Raw genomic sequence first — 18,241 nt, 5'->3', positions numbered from 1 at the left:
AATTAAACTACAGTTTCAAGCAAAATAATAATAAATGATGCCAGTCAAGTCGACTTAGATCAGGGGTGTCAAACTTTATTGCAATAGATATTGTAAGATGAACGCATAGGTGCAAATGGGATTAGATCAGATGTTCATCTGGTGGCCAGCTTGCCATCTCATTATTGTTTGCCTGCTGATTAAAGAAACAACTGTGCGGAATCTTTTAAAGCAAGTCAATTACAATCAAGACAAACTACTTTTCATTATAACAAGTAACTAGTTTCTAATTAAGCAGATTTCTGGAACAAAAAGCTACAGCCACTGCAGCTTTCAAGGATCAGAGTTTGACACCCCTGATCATAAACAGTAATATAGCCAATGAGAAATTACAACGACAAGTTTTGTCACATGTGTGAAATCATCGAGCAAACATGAGAAGCAGTCATTGTGCATTGTGTGATACATACATGGTTAGCTCAAAATGTACAGGCCTTAATAAATAGTCATTTTTATTTCATTTGTGTACAGTGAGTTGTACAGTACAAACACTATAAGGTACAAACATTACAAAAACTGGTCAAATTCTCAGGCTGACGGCCAAATTAACACAAGATTGGTTTCAGCAACACCAAAAAGGATAAATTGTAACAAAGAATCTGCTAACCCAAAGCCCTTTACCGATACCCCCTGTGCAAAGGGCACATGCAGTGGGCCTACATGTGCTGCTCTTCCCATGCATGGCTCTCATGCATTTAAAAGTGCACAAGCAAGCATATGGCTTTGACGCCCTTGACACAAGAGCAGCACGTCCCTTTAGCACATGCCATTGGGACTGCTGGTCATTGCTGAGCATTTACACAATAAAAAAATACAAAATAAGCATCAGTCTTTAACCAAAGGATCAGCATAAAGACATCCTACAAGTATGTTTCTGATGACCTGAAGCTGGGGATCCATAGCACATTCTGAAGCCCTTCTCATGCAAACATGTAGAGCGATAAACAAAAGGCAAGAAGCAGGTGGGCCTCTTTTGCAACTCTTCTGATGCATCTGAAATCCTTTGTTACTACTTAGCATGAGCAAGGCTTGCAAATGAATTATTTTATATTTTCTTGGTGGTTTCTCTTATGGTTTGCACATTGGCTAGTGCTGCTGCCTCACTGCTCCAGGATACATGATTCCAGTTTGGGGTCTGGTCTGTGGTCCCAGAAACATCAGGTGTCCTTCCACACACCAAGTATATGTGTTTTAGGTTAACTGGTTAATCTAAATTGGCCTCATAGTAATTGTGGGTGGGGGTATGTGTGGCATTGTACTCTGAGGTGATCTGACACCCCTTCCTGAATTACCACTAGTACTGCCTGGATTGCTTCTGGGTCATATACAACTGCAAAATGGATCATGCAGGTTGGAAAATGGTGGCTGAATAAAAGTTTTTTTTTATGCTATGTTGCATGTCTCTCCACAGAATTTCTCACTTTGCAGCAGTGAGAAACATCTTTCATCAACTTATATTTAAAATTTGTTTTTATGATTCATTGGAAGGAATGAATGGGCTTTATGATGGACTGATGATCTGTCCAAGGTTGCTTTCTGCCTAGTGCCCACCACTCATAGAAAAGGCTCTAACCTCCCATAGCCCTGAGATGGTTTAACGAGGTTTGAGTATATGGATTCTTTGGTGGCCCTTTCTCTGACCTTTTTTTGGTTTGTAATACAGGCAGACACTGAAGCTGAGGCTTTTAAAACAGAAATAGGACATGGCCCTTGCCATTGCTTGGAGGTCCTCCTGCCCTTACAAGTCATACAGCCTGAATCAGTTGTTTACATGTCGGGAGATTTTAAAGAAGAGCGTTATTGGTTCACCTGCTTGATCTTTATAGACATTCTTCTCAGCGACAGCCTTCCTAAAAGGTGGAAACACAGTGAATGTTTTATCATTTTGACTTCTGTAGGTGGAATATAATTATTATATAAAACTGCAATGGCTGGAACAAAGGAAAAACAAACATGATCCAGACAACTTGTTGAGCCTTCTTAAAGGAATTATGACCTGTCAAGTACTTTGGGGTAAAATTAAACTAGAAATGTGAACATGACAGCAGGTGTTTCACTCTGCTTATTGCCAGTATTTAACAGTAAGGAACACAGGTGGCTTAGCTACTAGTGTTAATGAATACTTACCTGCACTTAAGAGTAACATTTATGTGTATGAAAGCTGGTTTAGTTGTTTTCAGACACTGAGTAGAAAATCTTATGCTGTAAACTCTTCAAAGTAGCTTTTGTGTATAATTTCACTCTTGACGTCTGAGGCAAATGGAAGCTTAAAGTTCAAACACTGGAAGTGTGGCTTGCTGATTTCCCATTTTAGTCTGCATATACACAACCATCTCACCAAAAACAGACGTAGTGGAAGTCTACAAGCAGACATTTTATCCAACGGTTGGATTTTGCTTACCCATGCCTGCATTACTGCAAGCAAAGCTGTTGCGGGCACTCTACTTATTTAGTGGAGAGCAGAATTCTTGAAACACTTTGCTTAGAGAAGTTCATTACGTTATTCTGCCACAGACATGCAGGTAAAAAGTAATTGCTAAACCTAAAATGGCGCAGTCTGAATGAGTGTGTCCTGTGACTGACTGGTGCTCCACCTTGTTTTGGTTCCTGTCTTATACTTAATGCTCCCAGAACAGGCACTGGCTCTCCCACACTGGATAAATTGAACAGAAAATGGATGGATGGATTTTGCCAAAGAAGGGAGGAAGTTAATTTTTTTATCACATGCTAATAAAGTCTTGAAAGGGTTGGCTGACTTAAAAAAAATATCTTTAAATGTTTCTATGAGAAGAAATGATAAATGAAGCAAGGAGGAGGTCATATTTTATCATCTTTTTTAAGGCAAGGACAATGTTATTTTACTAGGATTTTACTATTAGAAAAATGTTAATATTTTACTAGGCTTCAGGCTTCCCTACAGCATCTCAACCTCTCCTAAAAATGTGTAGTTGAGAGATTCATTTATAGAACATCTGTGGACTTCCTAAGGACAAATACATGAAAACAGGGTGAGAGCAGACTGTGCAGTTGTAAGTGGCACTTTTTCTGGAGTGCTGGTGGCTGGGAACATTATGTGAATGGCAGACCCAATAAACAGCTTTTTCTGTAATTTAGAGCACTGACCTTGCAAGTGAAAAAATCACCCTGCTACACTATCTCTGTCTTGTGAAATATTATCCTAAACATTATATTTGAAGAATAAATTACCAAATCTAGGGGGTTTATTTTGCTAAGAACCAGTTTTTCTCATATTAGGATCCATCCTGCAGCAGCTGTGGCAAATACCTTTTCACGTATCCCACCACTAGGGAACACTAGCAGAAATACTTTGCTCCATTTTCAAATTTCATTAAGACTGAAGTTCTCAGGGAGCCAAGCCATGCCAGGTGAACAATACTTTGACATATAAAGTCCTGATTGGTGACCCATCAAAAAAAATGGATCCAATGAAAAGTAGAAAAAGATGGCAGTTGGTTCAAATTGTCAATCCTTCAGATCTCTGGTGTTGTTAGAGTAGTTCATCATGGGTAATCTTGTACACTTGCAGCCAGTAAAGGTGTCTCACAGAGGTAGCTTGTCTGCCCCACACCACCTGCTGGCAGCTAGCAGGCATAGGAGAGTCCAGCTCTGACCCTGGCTAGTTTTCACTCTGTGTCAGCTCTGCAATGTCTACTGTATATAGCAATGTAGACACAAAGCAGGCTAAGCAGCACCTCTTGTTACTCAATAGAAAAAACATCATCTATTAAAATAATGTACAAATGACACCAGTTAAAAAAGACGTACAGTTAAAAATATTAATTTATGTTAAAAAAATTCCTGTCATCTTCAACGGTGAAATGAGGACTGTTTGTGGATTTATACAGCTGGTTCTTGTTCTTTCAGATGCCCCGTCATTGGCTCTGTAGGCCTGCCTGATGGCCATATGAGCCATCCCAACACAGTCCAAAGACAACACAACACTAACACTGAACTTCTGCAGCCTCCTGTACTGTCCGCAGCTCCAGGTGAAGTTTTGTGCATTTGGTGCGGCACTCATGTTCACTCTAACATGGATTCTTAAGCTTTTCTCCTGTATTCCATTTCAATAGAAAGACATTTCCCTTGTGAGGCCCCGAGGATCACCAGCAGGTGACACAAATTCTTGATCCGCGTTCTTTGTAATTACTCTCGCGCACACCTCCTCTCCCAACGGGTTGTCTTTTATCAGCTTCTCTTCTGCCTGCCTATTTTAACCTGAAGACTTCACTTCTGTAGTTCTGTTTTCTTAGATCACTGCTCTCTATTACAAGGATCTCTTTGGACAAACAATTCCTAGCACAGTTGCAAGAACTGCTTAGATTCAGCCCACAATTTTGAAATCAATTGCCCAATGACCAGGTCTTCCAACTGGACAGCAGATGTCAGTATTCAGCCCAGGTTAGGATAGCTGGCTAGGAATGAAGATCTGGCAGGAGTAAATGCATATGCTCTCACGTTATCCAACAGCAGATTCAAACAGCAAGTGTCTCCAGTAGTCAGGATTTGTGATCCAGTCGTCGCTCTACAGCCTGCAGCAGAAGCTCAGAGTACTGCTCCAGTAGGGCCAAGGTGCGCTCACCATCCTGTAGGGCCCTATGGTTGATTTGTGGAGGCTCATCCACAGAGTCCAGCTCTGTGCGCATAGCAGAGAACGTCTGAGACAGAATTTCCACTATCTCCTGTTTCTCTGGGCTTGACTCCCTACTGTTACTTCGTACCTGAGAAATGAGAGATAAGCATAGCAGCCAGTCAAACTAGATGTAGCACAGAACAGCACAGTTGACAAAAAATACCCAACTTGTATATGGCTGGATGGATGTTAAAGATATACCCTGAGTATTTCAATGACTGGAAAAGTTGGACACAAGCATTTTTTCAGTGAGGAATGGATGTTCCAGCAGGGTGCTGGACAAGTGCCTGAGATTTTACAATGAGAAGACTGAAGTGGGCAGAAGAAATCGGTAAAGAGATTTCCTCTTATATCACATTATTAGGTGTCTACTGAATGGGTGATCATTCCACTGGTAATACAGGTACTTTACCTCTGAGAATAAGGAGGACAACAGGGAGAATGGGAATGTGGAAGACAAAGTAGGCGCAGTGGCAGAGGAAGCCCAGAGGTCAAGTTAACGAGACAGAATGGACATGCTTACTGTTCTGTAGAGGCTCATGGCTCGGTGCAGACTTCTCTGTAGGTCAGTAGCCACTAGTCTGCAGTTCTCCACACTGACTGCTGAGGCTGCTGTAAATAATGTGGAAGAATAAAAATGTTAGTAGGAATCCAGTCACTGGGCACAAACATCTAAAATAAAGCACACACAGACCGGAAGTAAAGGGGAGAAGCAGATAAAGAAGGGAAAATGAAAGAATGAATGATGCATCTCACCCAGCAGAGAAGAACGGACTATGGATGAACAGAGGAAGCAGTGAACGGCGGAAGAGACAGGCCAAAAACTTGAAGAGAAGAAAAGCAGTGGAACAGCCAGGCAGTGAGGTGCCATGCAGGCTGACAGAAGAGTGAAGGAGGGCATGCGCCTGCTCAAACCTGTGTCCAATGAGGGCAATGGATATGGAGGTCTGGGGATGAGCTCCTGGGTGGAGGTGTCTTTATGAGCTTCGAAAAACTCCTCAGAAGGCAGTTCAGTCTTGCCTGCAGCAGAATGTGAAGTTGTGCTCTGCTCTTCCTGGTTCTTGTGTACCAACTCCTCAAACACTGATGTCTGCTTTCCTTGGGGAGAGACACTGGGGGCTTCCATCTCCTCTATAAACATCTTACCCTTTGAGCTTGGAGAGAAAGAGGCAAATGAGGGTTTGTCTGGCAGAGGCTGGCCAATGTCCAGACTCAAGTGAGGTTTCCCATTTCCTGAAGAAGGCAGCTTGGTTTGTAAGTTCTTTTGGGGATTCAAACTTGCACTGATTGTCGGTGTGACTGCCACTTTGGGGAGGGAGATGATGGGGCAAGACAGCACTACTGTCTGCTTCGGCTTGTCAGAAGGGATTGTTTTACAAGTTCCATTCAAAGTGTCTACTGAGGCTCTTCTAAGGTCGCTACCATTCTCGTTAGAAGGCATGCTCAGTGTCTCCTCAGATTCAGTCAGGTTTAGATTGTCTCCCATGGACACTGAACGGGACATCTTGGCCATAGAGCTGGTTGTTGGATTCATGTAAGAGCGTGTTTTTGCAGTCCTGGAGCCATCTCTGAATTGAGGGGAAGTGGGCCCAGCTCCCATGGCACGCCTTTGGCTTGGCTTTCCTTCTTTTTCAGATGACTGTCCTGCCACAGATTGGACCTCCTTGACAGCAATGGTAGCAGACATTGTTTGGTCAGCTGAAAAGCAGTAAAAAATTATAATTGAATTGTTATGACATAATGGATACAGTAGAAACCCTCAGGTTTATCAGTCCCTCTTCTGTAAACTTCCAACTGAACCCTAAGCTAAGCCTCAAACTACTATTCACTGCCAGACACAGTTATGTGATAGGTGGTGTCACCTGCCAGCAAGAGAACAGCAGTGTTCCAGTCATTTGGGTCAAAAGCCCACCATTCTGCACCACATTGTCTGATCAGAGTATTCATGAGATTGTGGCCCAAGATGACGTGCACCATATCTCCAAAGATTTCACATGAAAATACCTTATTAATGTAACCAAAAAGTCATTACAAGTGGCTTTCTTAAAATCAGCAGAAAAAACAGTGAGGATTCAACCATTCACAACACAGTGAGCGCTGAGCTTAAACATGTGATGTTCCAGTCATGTGCACTCTACATCTGCCACAGAATATCACTCTAATGCCTGAAGCCAAAATTGGTCAGGTGAAGAGGTATGAGATGGCTTCATGAAGTTAACCATAGTTATTTACAGAACTTGCATACAAAGTAGAAGCATGTTAAATAGGTGGGATAGGTGTAGCATCATTTCAAAATAGTCCCAAAGGCATACATTTGTGTGATGCCCAACCGGTGAATTTGGCTGTGTAGTGCCAGAAAGATGAGAAGAAATTTTGCACAAGGCTTCTCTGACACTATGTTGTTGCTATCAGGATAACGCTTCCATGTAATAACAAGAATGCACTTCAACAAATATTTCCACAAGCATTGCCTTATTTTTTTTCTCTTGTATAGTTGGTTTATTTTTCTAAGACATCCTAATGAATGATCTCATTTGTGTTCTTACCGCCCATCACTAGATCATGCACAGATTGAGCCTTCCTTATGCACTGAGCAACAGCTATACTTTGACCCCCAGTTGAATAGCCTGATGGTTTCCCAGCCGTTCCAGTGCTTCGGCGAGTCTCACTGATGGGATTCCTCTTCCTTAATGCAAATGGCAAACGGGCTGCCTGTGGTTTTTCCAAAGGCTGGACTGTTGTGATCTCTGCCAGACAGCTTTCTTTTGGCTTTTTGAGTTCATCCTCCATGATTGGCCGCACCTCTGAAACTGGAGGGCTTCCAGTGGTGTTGGCCCCTTTGGTGGGGGAAGGAAAAGGTGTACTCCTGCAGAACAGACATAGAAAATTCCACATCAAGAAGATGCGACTGATGTGTTCAGAGCAGTCAGGGTATACTCTACTCAGTATAAGCACACTATCTGTCTAATCAAGACTTACCTGTTAGATGAAGTCTGTGACAGGAATCGGGAGGATATGCTAACACTCTCTGTACCGCACATGGTTTTACTTTGGCCCTCTGTGTGTAAAAATAACAACCTAGTTAACACTTTCAGCTGGCTACTGACATGCACCCTCCTCACAGGATCCACACCTCTGCCATTCCTTATTTGATGAGCACATACAAACAAGACTTATTTTTTCATCTGGGAAACAAATGTCTGCTTTCATGGTGGTTTTTCTGATAGTGTGCTGGTTGAAGCTCTATATATTCCTCTACCTTTTTGGGAAAGTCAGTATAGCTGGCTACACCTGGGAGCTCAAAGTATTCCACAAGCTGTAGGCACTTGCTCATAAAATGCAACTCTCTCACATATCTAGTATTACTCTTTTTTATCAAATCTTTATTGAGAGACACATAGAAAAAATAATTTATTCCACTTCCCTTGTTCCCTGTCAAATGTTTAATGTTTACAGCATGTTAAAGGATACAGTTAAGTCTGGTGTTTTTCAAGTCGAATTTACTTTTTTTGCAATCATGACGTATATTAGTTTTCCATATGAAATTTCATTCTAAAGTGAAGCATATTTTATAAATTAAAAAAAAACCCAATTAATAATGGAGCTTCCATGGAGGTCCCATTATAAAGAAAATCCATAAAACTTCCAGAATACGTTCATTTTTCAAGCCAACAATATTATTGAGTATTGATCTGTATCTTGAGGTTACACACATATTGCAAAACAGCATATCCATGTTGTTTCAAGACGGTAAAAAAGGTAAACAGCAAACCATTGTTGTGGGATTCAATCATTTTAGGAGATCAGCTGAGTGCGTCACTTCACCAACTACCCCATGTGATTTTATCCTTAACACCATTTCAGCCCCAGGAACACAGATTTACCTCTGAAAACCATTGCCAAGTGCCCTTATTATTACATTATTGAATGTTGATGCCCATATGTGAATTGCTGTATTTGTTCTGTAGAAAGGTAGACAATAATAACTGAAAAAGGGACACTTATGATGTATTATATTCTTTCACTATAAATCTCTCATTTCTTTATTTCAAAAAGATTTTGCATGCTGCTACTAAATTTGTAAAGCATGTGTGTGTTTCAGTGAGACAGAATATTGAGTAGCTGCATAGCATGCAATCAAGTGACAAGAACTGAACTGACATTCACCCACCCATCTTCTTAACCTGCTTATCCAAGGCAGGTTCATGGGAAAGCTGAAGTCTGTCCCAGCAAGCATCAGGCACAAGGCAGGAACCATCCCTGGATAGGACGCCAGTCCATTGCAGGAAACAAACAAACACACACACACACATGCCCAGGCCACTTTAGCACCAACAGTCCATTTAACCTGCATGTGTTTGATGGTGGGAGGAAACTGGAGCACCCAGGAAGAACATGGAAACTCCAAGCAGATGCAAACCAGTTTCCTTCACTGTGAGAAAGCAAAGTTAGAATTGTGCCACCTTGCCAAATAATACTATTAATAATATATATATATATATAAAATAATAATAATAACTGCTGTCCTCAGTATCTTCCATCCACTAATCAATGTATATATTTTTCTAGCCACTTTACAACACCAGTTCACTGAGTTAAATCAGGTTGAAGTTTGGTAGGTTCTGTTATAGGCAGAGCAGTAGCGCAGAGCTGTTATTCCTATTTTATCGCTCTTGGTTCTACTTAGAGTATGCATGTTCTCCCCATGTATTTATGGATTGATTGGTGGCAGTGAATATACTCACCCAAAAACATTGTGCTCAGTTGTTTTGTTACCATATCCTCAGAAAGAGCAACGCATTATGCATTAAAAAAATTGATGAGTGGTTTGTGGTGTCAATTTGCTCTGTCACGCATTCTGTGTTTTTCATTTTCAAAGTTTTTTTTTCTGTTGTGCATGCACAAAACACATCACAGAAGAGGTGGCTTGGTCATGTCAGATCAAGTTGGGGAGCATACACTGGTACAGCGCGTTGCTGAACCCAGCACACAATGAAACAGCTAGGGATCCTGGTTGGCAACCACCCAGGCAAACACACGGTCTAGTCCCACACTCAGGAAATGACCTTCTATCTAGCGCAGCCAGGTGTTATGTGAGTGTTCCCTTGGCCTGGTCCAGCCACTCAGGTCCTCAACAATGAGAATCCTGTGAGCCAGATCACCCTTGGGGAATCGAGCCACATAGCCGTAGTGCCATAACTGACGCTCCCACACAATGCAGGTAATATGCCTCATTAATGACTCTGTGAGCAACTGCTGAATTGACCCAAAGTCAAATCAGCGATACCCAAGGATTCTCTGAATGTACACAGTGCCGAAGGAATCCAATCTTCTTCTCAGGTCACTGGATGGCGTCCATGTCTCACAACCATATAGCAAGACAGGAAGCACCAGATCTCTAAAGACTTGGACCTTCATCCTTTTGCATAGATATTGGGAGTGTCACACACACCTTTCCAGTGACCTCATGACCCCCTATTTTCTCCCAATCCATCTACTGACTTCAGAGAGTTCAGATTTATTATTTTGTGCACACAGTGCAATGAAACACATATGTGCTCTTTTCACTACACTGCCAGTTGGCATGCATCTAACTCAATAGATTTTGTAAAATAACAGCACAGAATGTAATGCATTGGAAGGTTGGGAGTCGGCGTTGGGTTATCATAGCTCCACCCATGACAGCAACTGCAAGCAGACAAACGAGCAAGAAATGCATCCTTACTTTGAGAAAATAGTACCAAGAATCTCTGGTAAAATTTATTATTTTAAGTTTACTTTTCATAAGCATGCCGCAGAAATGCAGAAGGCATGTTTTCATAAATAGAAGCCTTTGATACTTCAAACGTTTTATGGATTTTCTTTGCAAAGGGACCCGGGTACCCATTGGCACCATTATAAAATGTAAGAACAGACCAATTATTTTTTAAGATTTATAAAATATGGTTCACTTTAGAAAGCAGTTTCATATGGTAGGCTAGTATACCCTGATTATGTAGAAATAACTTCAACTTTAAAAATACTGAACCTTTCCTTTAACAACTATTTTAGTGAGTCCTCATAGGAAATATCTTGACAAAAAGGACATCATTCACTCTGTACTTAGAATTATTGCTAGTCTTTGTGCTCTTTGTGTTAATGACAACATGGTAAATTTTACTGAAACTATTTAGAATACAAAAGTTAATTAAAAGTATTTTTGCTATGTCATCAGTCAGCTGTAGCAATTTATGGCTCCTCACAGCTTACCTGGCTACAGTACATACATTTTTTAAACAAACTTTCTGTCTGTACCTGGCTGTGGTCTACCTTTAATGACTGGCTGTATTATCTATGTTGTGTGTTACCTGCCACACAGGATGTCTCCTGGCTTTGATAATCGGTCTAAACCTGATGTTTTGTTCACTTAGTCTTGGTAATTGATTTTTCAAGTTATTGAAAACTTTAGTTTGATATTTTTGGAATTTTCTAATTTGAGGAATAATAGCTTTGTAGGCTAATCTTGTCATATATATAAGTGTTGGCCTGAAATTTATGACTGACTTGGCCATTTCTCACTGGATGTGACCTTCTCTTGTAGGTTGAACATCACTGATCTTGCCATCTATACCACCAGCTATACTGATCTTGCTATTATTATCTTCAGAAGCCTTCAGTCTAATGACTGGCCTTATATTTATATCTAGTGTTCACATGGTCCTATTTGTTGATGCTGTCATTCATAAGACAGAAGTGACCTATACTTCTTGACTACCCTTTACAGTCTGGCAATGTCTGATTTGGATATAATGAGACACAGAACACATACTACCCATGCAGATAATAAAGAACCATCTAGAAAAACACTGCCCTATTCAGCACACTATAATTTAAAAAGGGGCCACCATTAAATACTGCCTGGTGGAGGAGGAGGGTAGTTTCTTTTCTGAAATGAAAGCTTGTGGTGGGGTGTTTTAGGGGTGTAGCACTACTGACATGCTGAAAATGACTGGGACTCAGAGACAGGGCTTAGGCATATACATTCATGCTGGGGTATTTCAGACACAAAGAAATAAAATGATGCTGTCCACCACAACTCTGACCCACACCTGTTGCATGGGCACAGATGCTGCACCTCCAAAGCACAGGTCATGATAGTCTGAAGCACTTTTCCCATCTTCTTTTTCAACTTTTTACAACAACCAGTCAGAAACATTAGGAAAAAGTGAAACAACCAGACACATTGCGGGTACAACTTTACCAAGACAATAAACTGTATTGGCAAAGGGTGCCAAAGAGTAAACTTTGTTCTCTCTCATTGACCAACTTCATTATTCCTCTTAATTCAGTTGTTTCATACACCACTTTCCTACCTGCACTGCTCTGGCAGTCTAGTGTCTCAAAATGTTGTTTCAGAAAGGTTTCCTGATCAGGGGTAGATGGAACCACACCCTCTGTGAGAGAACCCTCACAATCCTCTTGTTCCTCATCTTCCTCTTCTAACTCCTCTCCTTCCAGTTCTGAAGAGTTGCCATCCATACTGAGAGGTTCTGTCACTTCGGAGTCTGAAATGTCAGCACAACATGACTGGTAGATTGCACTTCTGAAAACCAGGCTGTGCAGGTGTCACAAAGGAGACACTGAACAATCTTTTGTGTAAAACATAAAGGACAATCAGAACTATGAGTCCAGGAACATAGACTTCAAAATCACAATACATAAGTTAACAAAAATGGACCTAATATTGCATAAACCCAAAATAGTGGACATGAAATTGACAACCCTGACTTGGTAGGGTCAATATAAATTTACTGATTTACGAAGCACTAGACAAGGCCATACAAAATATTTCATAGTCCTGTTTGTCCTCATGGAAATACTGCACACATATTCTTTCTTTATCCTTTACTGATACAACTCTTTAAGAGTTAGCTGATACCAGATCAAATTATGGATAAGATGGGCTCATTTCTATGTGTGTGTTCTATACAATTTTGAAAAGGTCTGGACTCATACTTGTCAGGCAGAGTAAAGGCTAATCACTGGACTTGAGAAAGTCATTTTATTTCATCCCTTTACTTTTCTGGAAATGGTAACAGAGATTACAAAGAGACATCCCTGTTGAGTGGTCCCTCAATATGCAGAACAATTCCAGCTAAAAAAGTCAACTTTATCTCAAACAGATAGATAATACATCAAAAAGAGAGTAAGGGATATTTGAGTAGCTGGAGCCTCTGAGTTTGTGTTAATGGGAATTTATGGAAGTTTTTACATTGCACAGTATTAAAAGAGATGAAATAATATGTAAGAGTGCCTTCTTATTTATACTGTTTGCAAAGTCTTAGTATACCAGATTGGGTGGGAGGGAGTAATTTTAAAGATAAAATATCTTCATTACTACAGACCACAACTGAGTTACACACATTTTTATATGGGACAGTGCTTTGCTTTTTTTTGTCCTCTGCAATTTTAGAATTTTGGTCATTTAAGTCAGAGCAAAATAAAATGCTGGTATGGTGGAATCCACAAGGAAAGATATGAAAATGATTTTCTTTGGCACTGATCTACACAACAAACAAATAAAAGAAGAGCTCTGGGACACTGAAATTAGAGGAATACACAGAGGTTTGAGAAAACAAGTTAAACAAGATGATCTCCTCTTTGGCAAAAAACAAACCACTCTAGGGGTATGAGGAAAAAGCTTAGCAGGCGGAGGGATCAATATTCAAGCAGAGTGAATAGAGGATTGCCCTAACAAGTAGTACCTTTCCTGCAGAACTGTCAATTCAGCCTCTGATTAATACAGTTACATATGGGGTTGACGGTGTGAGGTAAAACTGAAAGGGTAATCTCTTCTTTATGCATGCAAGCAACTATAAGAAAATGTTAACAATTTGCCCATCATCATGTATTCTATACTGACATTTTCCAGTTAAGACAATCATCTTCCTTTATAGCATACATCTGTCTATACCTTGCTAGTCATAACCCCCATTTAATTTACAGCTACGTTTTACAATACAACACTGTTTTTACGGAAGGATCCCACTGATTAATTACCTAATGTTTCAAGTTGAATTGAACTGGTTATGTGCATTGAAACAGAACAACAAAAAAAATAGGAAAATGAAAACTCAATTTCAAACCCATTTTCTTTTATAGTACTGTACACCCATTTAATATCCAGAGGATTTTTAGGTCCAGCAATAGGATGAAGATCAAATTCAGGACAGACATTTATGTTAGAGCCCCCACATTTATACTAACCTCTAATCTATCCAATTCATCTATTTTATAATGATCACTACCACAAAATGGTGCATAAATCAATTAACAAGTTTAAAGTAACATAATTCAAGAATACTGTAAATAATTAAATGCAAATAACACAAGTAGACTCCTTTTCATATTAAGAATCCCTATTGCAATTAGAAAGCACAAATCACCCTGATGATTTGTAATGGACACTGTATAGTTCTCTAGCAGCAGGGGCTGCATCTCCCTCTCACCTTCTTTAGGCCGATCTGGGCTGGACAGACGACTGCTTGAGTAATCCATAGAACATGCACTATCTGGGCTGTGCTTGTCATGGCAATGATAAGCCCTTCCCAACTTTCCCAGGGGCAGCTCTTTCACTTGATATTCACTGTATACAAGAGAAAGAGATGCAAACATTATCACACAGATGCACATTATCATATACAAATCCATTTGCAACTTGAATGGCATTCAGGTAATATTAGAAAAAAATACATTTGCTTTTATTACATGAAATAGAGCTCTTTGTCAAAAGCCATGAATGTCAGCAGAAATGAAAAGGAGGAGTGGAATACAGGTGTGCAGAAAAAGTAACTTTCAGTGGTGATGATAAAAAAAACATCAGTATATGCTAGACTGCTGACAACCCCCTCTAATATACCAATGAGCTCAATATCCTCCTAATTAACTGTACCAGTTTTCCTCACATCAGAAAGTGTGAAAGGGGAATATTAGAAATGTGTGCTGCAAAAACACATTCAAAGTTTCCACCCACTGGGAGATTTCAGAAATTGCAGACAAAGTACAATGACTGATTATCAAGCATCTTAATTGAATCAAGCCTTATGATGGCAGATGTTGAAGGAAACTAAACTTGAAGTGCTGAAATACCACAGCTAATTCTAGTAAAGAATGTTTTGGTAGACCCAGGATTCTACAGAGTTGAATGCAAGCTAGTTTGAGATTTACTTTTTATTTGGTTCAAATGTAGTTTTTATCAGAAGCAAGGAACCTTGTTCCTATAATCCAATGGTTAAAATAGTGTAACTGTGTAGGGGTGAATCATTAGTATAGTTGTAGCATTTTCCTTCAGTGAGTTAAAAGTTCTGTTATCTTATGAATTTAGATTGCACAGAAAGAAAATAAGTCAGATCTACTGTAGGTCACATATGCATCTCTTTATTCCTCTGTATTTCCCCTTGGGGATTGATTAAGTACAACTTATCTAATTAATACTGCTGCCAAAGTGGTTGGGGTGGAAAAATACAATCAGGGTTAGAATATATATCAAAATTCAAGAATCCAATTAAAATTATACTCTAAAGCAGCAAATGTATTCACTATCCAAACCCTATTATTCTATTTCGATTTGTGAGGAGTTCAAGCCTATCTCAGCATTATCTGATGCAAGACAGATATCATGCCTGGACAGCATACCAGCCCATAAGTAAAAAAATGAAAATTACCTCATTCACTCTAAGGATGAAACACACTTTAACGCACTTCAAAGCAGAAAAACACACACACACACACACACACACACAAATACTGATCACCTCAGCCTACTCATCACCAGTAGCAGCAGAATTGGTTCACAATAACACAGCTCAAAATTAATCCTTCTGAGGCTACCTTACCTTCCAGATAAACTAACTGTGTCCTCCATACACTCAGGGTATAGCACCGGTCCTTCTCTGTCAGGACTTGGTAGGTCTACACCTCCATCTCCATATGGGGTCAGTTGGATTGTATGAGGGCGAGGATATTTTTGTGGGCAGCTCACTGTGGGCTTTGACATCTGTGAGAGTAGAGAAAGCAGGTTCAGAAACAGGTTAGTATTGGAAGGGTAGGTTATTCATTATGAAAAAGTAATTTCAGTCATGACAACAAACGTTCAATTAAGGGCATCTCACTTCTGTCCAATAACTCACCTCGCTTACTAGAGCCTGTAGACTTATGGTGCTGCTTCCTATATCCTGCTGATGCTTAGACTGTGATAGGGCTAGTGAGTCAAGCTGCCTTAGGTCCAACATTGACTTTACTGTGAGCTGCATGCCGCCCATGCGATGAGACCAACGCCTCCTCTGTCGTGGGGGGTCTTCAATCACAAGTTCTTCTGAATGCCTAGTATCCCCCAGTAAAGGACCCTATGTGTGAGAAAATTAAACACAATAAAGCTTGGTTGATTAATCTGGGTCTCCTCCAAAGGACACAATTATTTCCTGGAGTTTGTGATGCAGAAAAAATACCGCCCTTTATCAAATTGTAAGACTCAAGCTGCGCTATCAGATATAATAGAGTAAGAGGCCAAGTGACTGTAAAACTAGGGAGCAAGAGGTGTGGCTGAATGAGTGTAAAAATTTGTTACCCCAACAAATAGTTCATATTTAGGAGAACACGTTTGAGCCACACATCAGCTTGACTGGCCATATCTGCTGTCCTAGCACCAAAGGAAGAATGTTCCACTAGAATGATCAGATTGCTCAGCTGTAGAGAATACTATAAAGGAAATGAAGTCTAATGTATATTAACTATTTTGAGTATATTTATTATTTGCCTATTGGAAAATAAATGAAGAACAGAGAGTTGCAAAAATATTTGGGGACTAACAATATTCCAGAAGGTAACTTTGCAATAACACACACTAACACAAGTGATGATATACAAGTTAAACATATAAGGAAACAGGCCTATCAACTAATTCTGCAACTTGCATTAGAATCATAGTAGAACAGGAAAGAGGGGGTACTGAGATGAGTAAAGCTACTATATATGAGCTTACAACATTTCAACTACCAAAATTTATTCTAGTATACCATCTTCCAGTTAAGCCTCCCACTCACCCTCTGTTAAGGTATATACAATATCTTGTATATATACCATGCTTATCATAACCACCATAACACAACCACCATTATTTGGCGAAAACATGTGTATTCTAAATGTAGATCAGATACCTTCTTCTGCCCCCATGGATGAACAGTCCATGTATCCTGGTTTTCTTCTATCAAACCTGCAAGGCAAATGATATAAGAAATGTGCATAGACACAATTACAGTTAGGTCCATAAATATTTGGACAGAGACAACTTTTTTCTAATTTTGGTTCTGTACATTACCACAATGAATTTTAAATGAAACAACTCAGATGCAGCTGAAGTGCAGACTTTCAGCTTTAATTCAGTGGGGTGAACAAAACGATTGCATCAAAATGTGAGGCAACTAAAGCATTTTTTAACACAATCCCTTCATTTCAGGGGCTCAAAAGTAATTGAACAAATTAAATAACTGGAAATAAAATGTTCATTTCTAATACTTGGTTAAAAACCCTTTGCTGGCAATGACAGCCTGAAGTCTTGAACTCATGGACATCACCAGATGCTGGGTTTCCTCCTTTTTAATGCTCTGCCAGGCCTTTACTGCAGCAGCTTTCAGTTGCTATTTGTGGGCCTTTCTGTCTGAAGTTTAGTCTTCAACAAGTGAAATGCATGCTCAATTGGGTTAAGATCAGGTGACTGACTTGGCCATTCAAGAATTTTCCACTTCTTTGCTTTAATAAACTCCTGGGTTGCTTTGGCTGTATGTTTTGGGTCATTGTCCATCTGTATCATGAAACGCCGCCCAATCAATTTGACTGCATTTAGCTGGATTTGAGCAGACAGTATGTCTCTGAACACCTCAGAATTCATTCGGCTGCTTCTGTCCTTTGTCATATCATCAATAAACACTAGTGTCCCAGTGCCACTGGCAGCCATGCACGCCCAAGCCATCACACTGTCCTCCACCGTGTTTTACAGATGATGTGGTATGCTTTGGATAATGAGCTGTTCCACACCTTCTCCATACTTTATTCTTGCCATCATTCTGGTAGAGGCTGGTAGATTTTGCCACTCGTAATATTGTAGCAATGTCTTGTATGGGTTTTTTCTGTTTTCGCAGCTTAAGGATGGCTTCTTTCACCTGCATGGAGAGCTCCTTTGACCGCATGTTGTCTGTTCACAGCAAAATCTTCCACATGCAAGCACCACACCTCAAATCAACTCCAGGCCTTTTATCTGCTTAATTGATAATGACATAATGATGGACTTGCCCACACCTGCCCATGAAATAGCCTTTGAGTCAATTGTCCAATTACTTTTGAGCCCCTGAAATGAAGGGATTGTGTTAAAAAATGCTCTAGTTGCCACACATTTTTATGCAATCGTTTTGTTCACCCCACTGAATTAAAGCTGAAAGTCTGCACTTCAACTGCATCTGAGTTGTTTCATTTAAAATTCATTGTGGTAATGTACAGAACCAAAATTAGAAAAAAGTT

General features: G+C 40.0%; 1 protein-coding gene across 5 annotated transcripts in view; it reads right to left on the bottom strand.

Annotated features, from left to right (window-relative positions):
• Nucleotides 1-466: 466 nt before the first annotated feature.
• The window catches only part of mapkbp1 (mitogen-activated protein kinase binding protein 1), an 82,293-nt gene continuing 64,518 nt past the window's right edge, over nucleotides 467-18,241 (bottom strand). For 2 of the 5 annotated variants that reach the window (XM_051919729.1, XM_051919731.1), the window contains 10 exons: nucleotides 16,885-16,940; nucleotides 15,859-16,074; nucleotides 15,565-15,725; nucleotides 14,179-14,315; nucleotides 12,043-12,234; nucleotides 7,670-7,748; nucleotides 7,237-7,556; nucleotides 5,447-6,388; nucleotides 5,214-5,302; nucleotides 467-4,778 (listed from right to left, as the gene is read on the bottom strand). In XM_051919729.1, coding sequence (XP_051775689.1) covers nucleotides 4,557-4,778; nucleotides 5,214-5,302; nucleotides 5,447-6,388; nucleotides 7,237-7,556; nucleotides 7,670-7,748; nucleotides 12,043-12,234; nucleotides 14,179-14,315; nucleotides 15,565-15,725; nucleotides 15,859-16,074; nucleotides 16,885-16,940 — 2,414 coding nt within the window. In that variant the 3' untranslated portion in view covers nucleotides 467-4,556. The remainder of the gene's footprint in view (nucleotides 4,779-5,213; nucleotides 5,303-5,446; nucleotides 6,389-7,236; nucleotides 7,557-7,669; nucleotides 7,749-12,042; nucleotides 12,235-14,178; nucleotides 14,316-15,564; nucleotides 15,726-15,858; nucleotides 16,075-16,884; nucleotides 16,941-18,241) is intronic. The other 3 variants (XM_051919730.1, XM_028822398.2, XM_051919732.1) reach the window with 3 other exon arrangements.

The sequence above is a fragment of the Erpetoichthys calabaricus genome, chromosome 16 (genome assembly GCF_900747795.2).
Source record: "Erpetoichthys calabaricus chromosome 16, fErpCal1.3, whole genome shotgun sequence".
Classification (NCBI taxonomy): Eukaryota; Metazoa; Chordata; class Cladistia; order Polypteriformes; family Polypteridae; genus Erpetoichthys; species Erpetoichthys calabaricus.
Note: the sequence above shows the minus strand (reverse complement) of the source record. Positions and strands in the feature narration are given on the sequence as shown.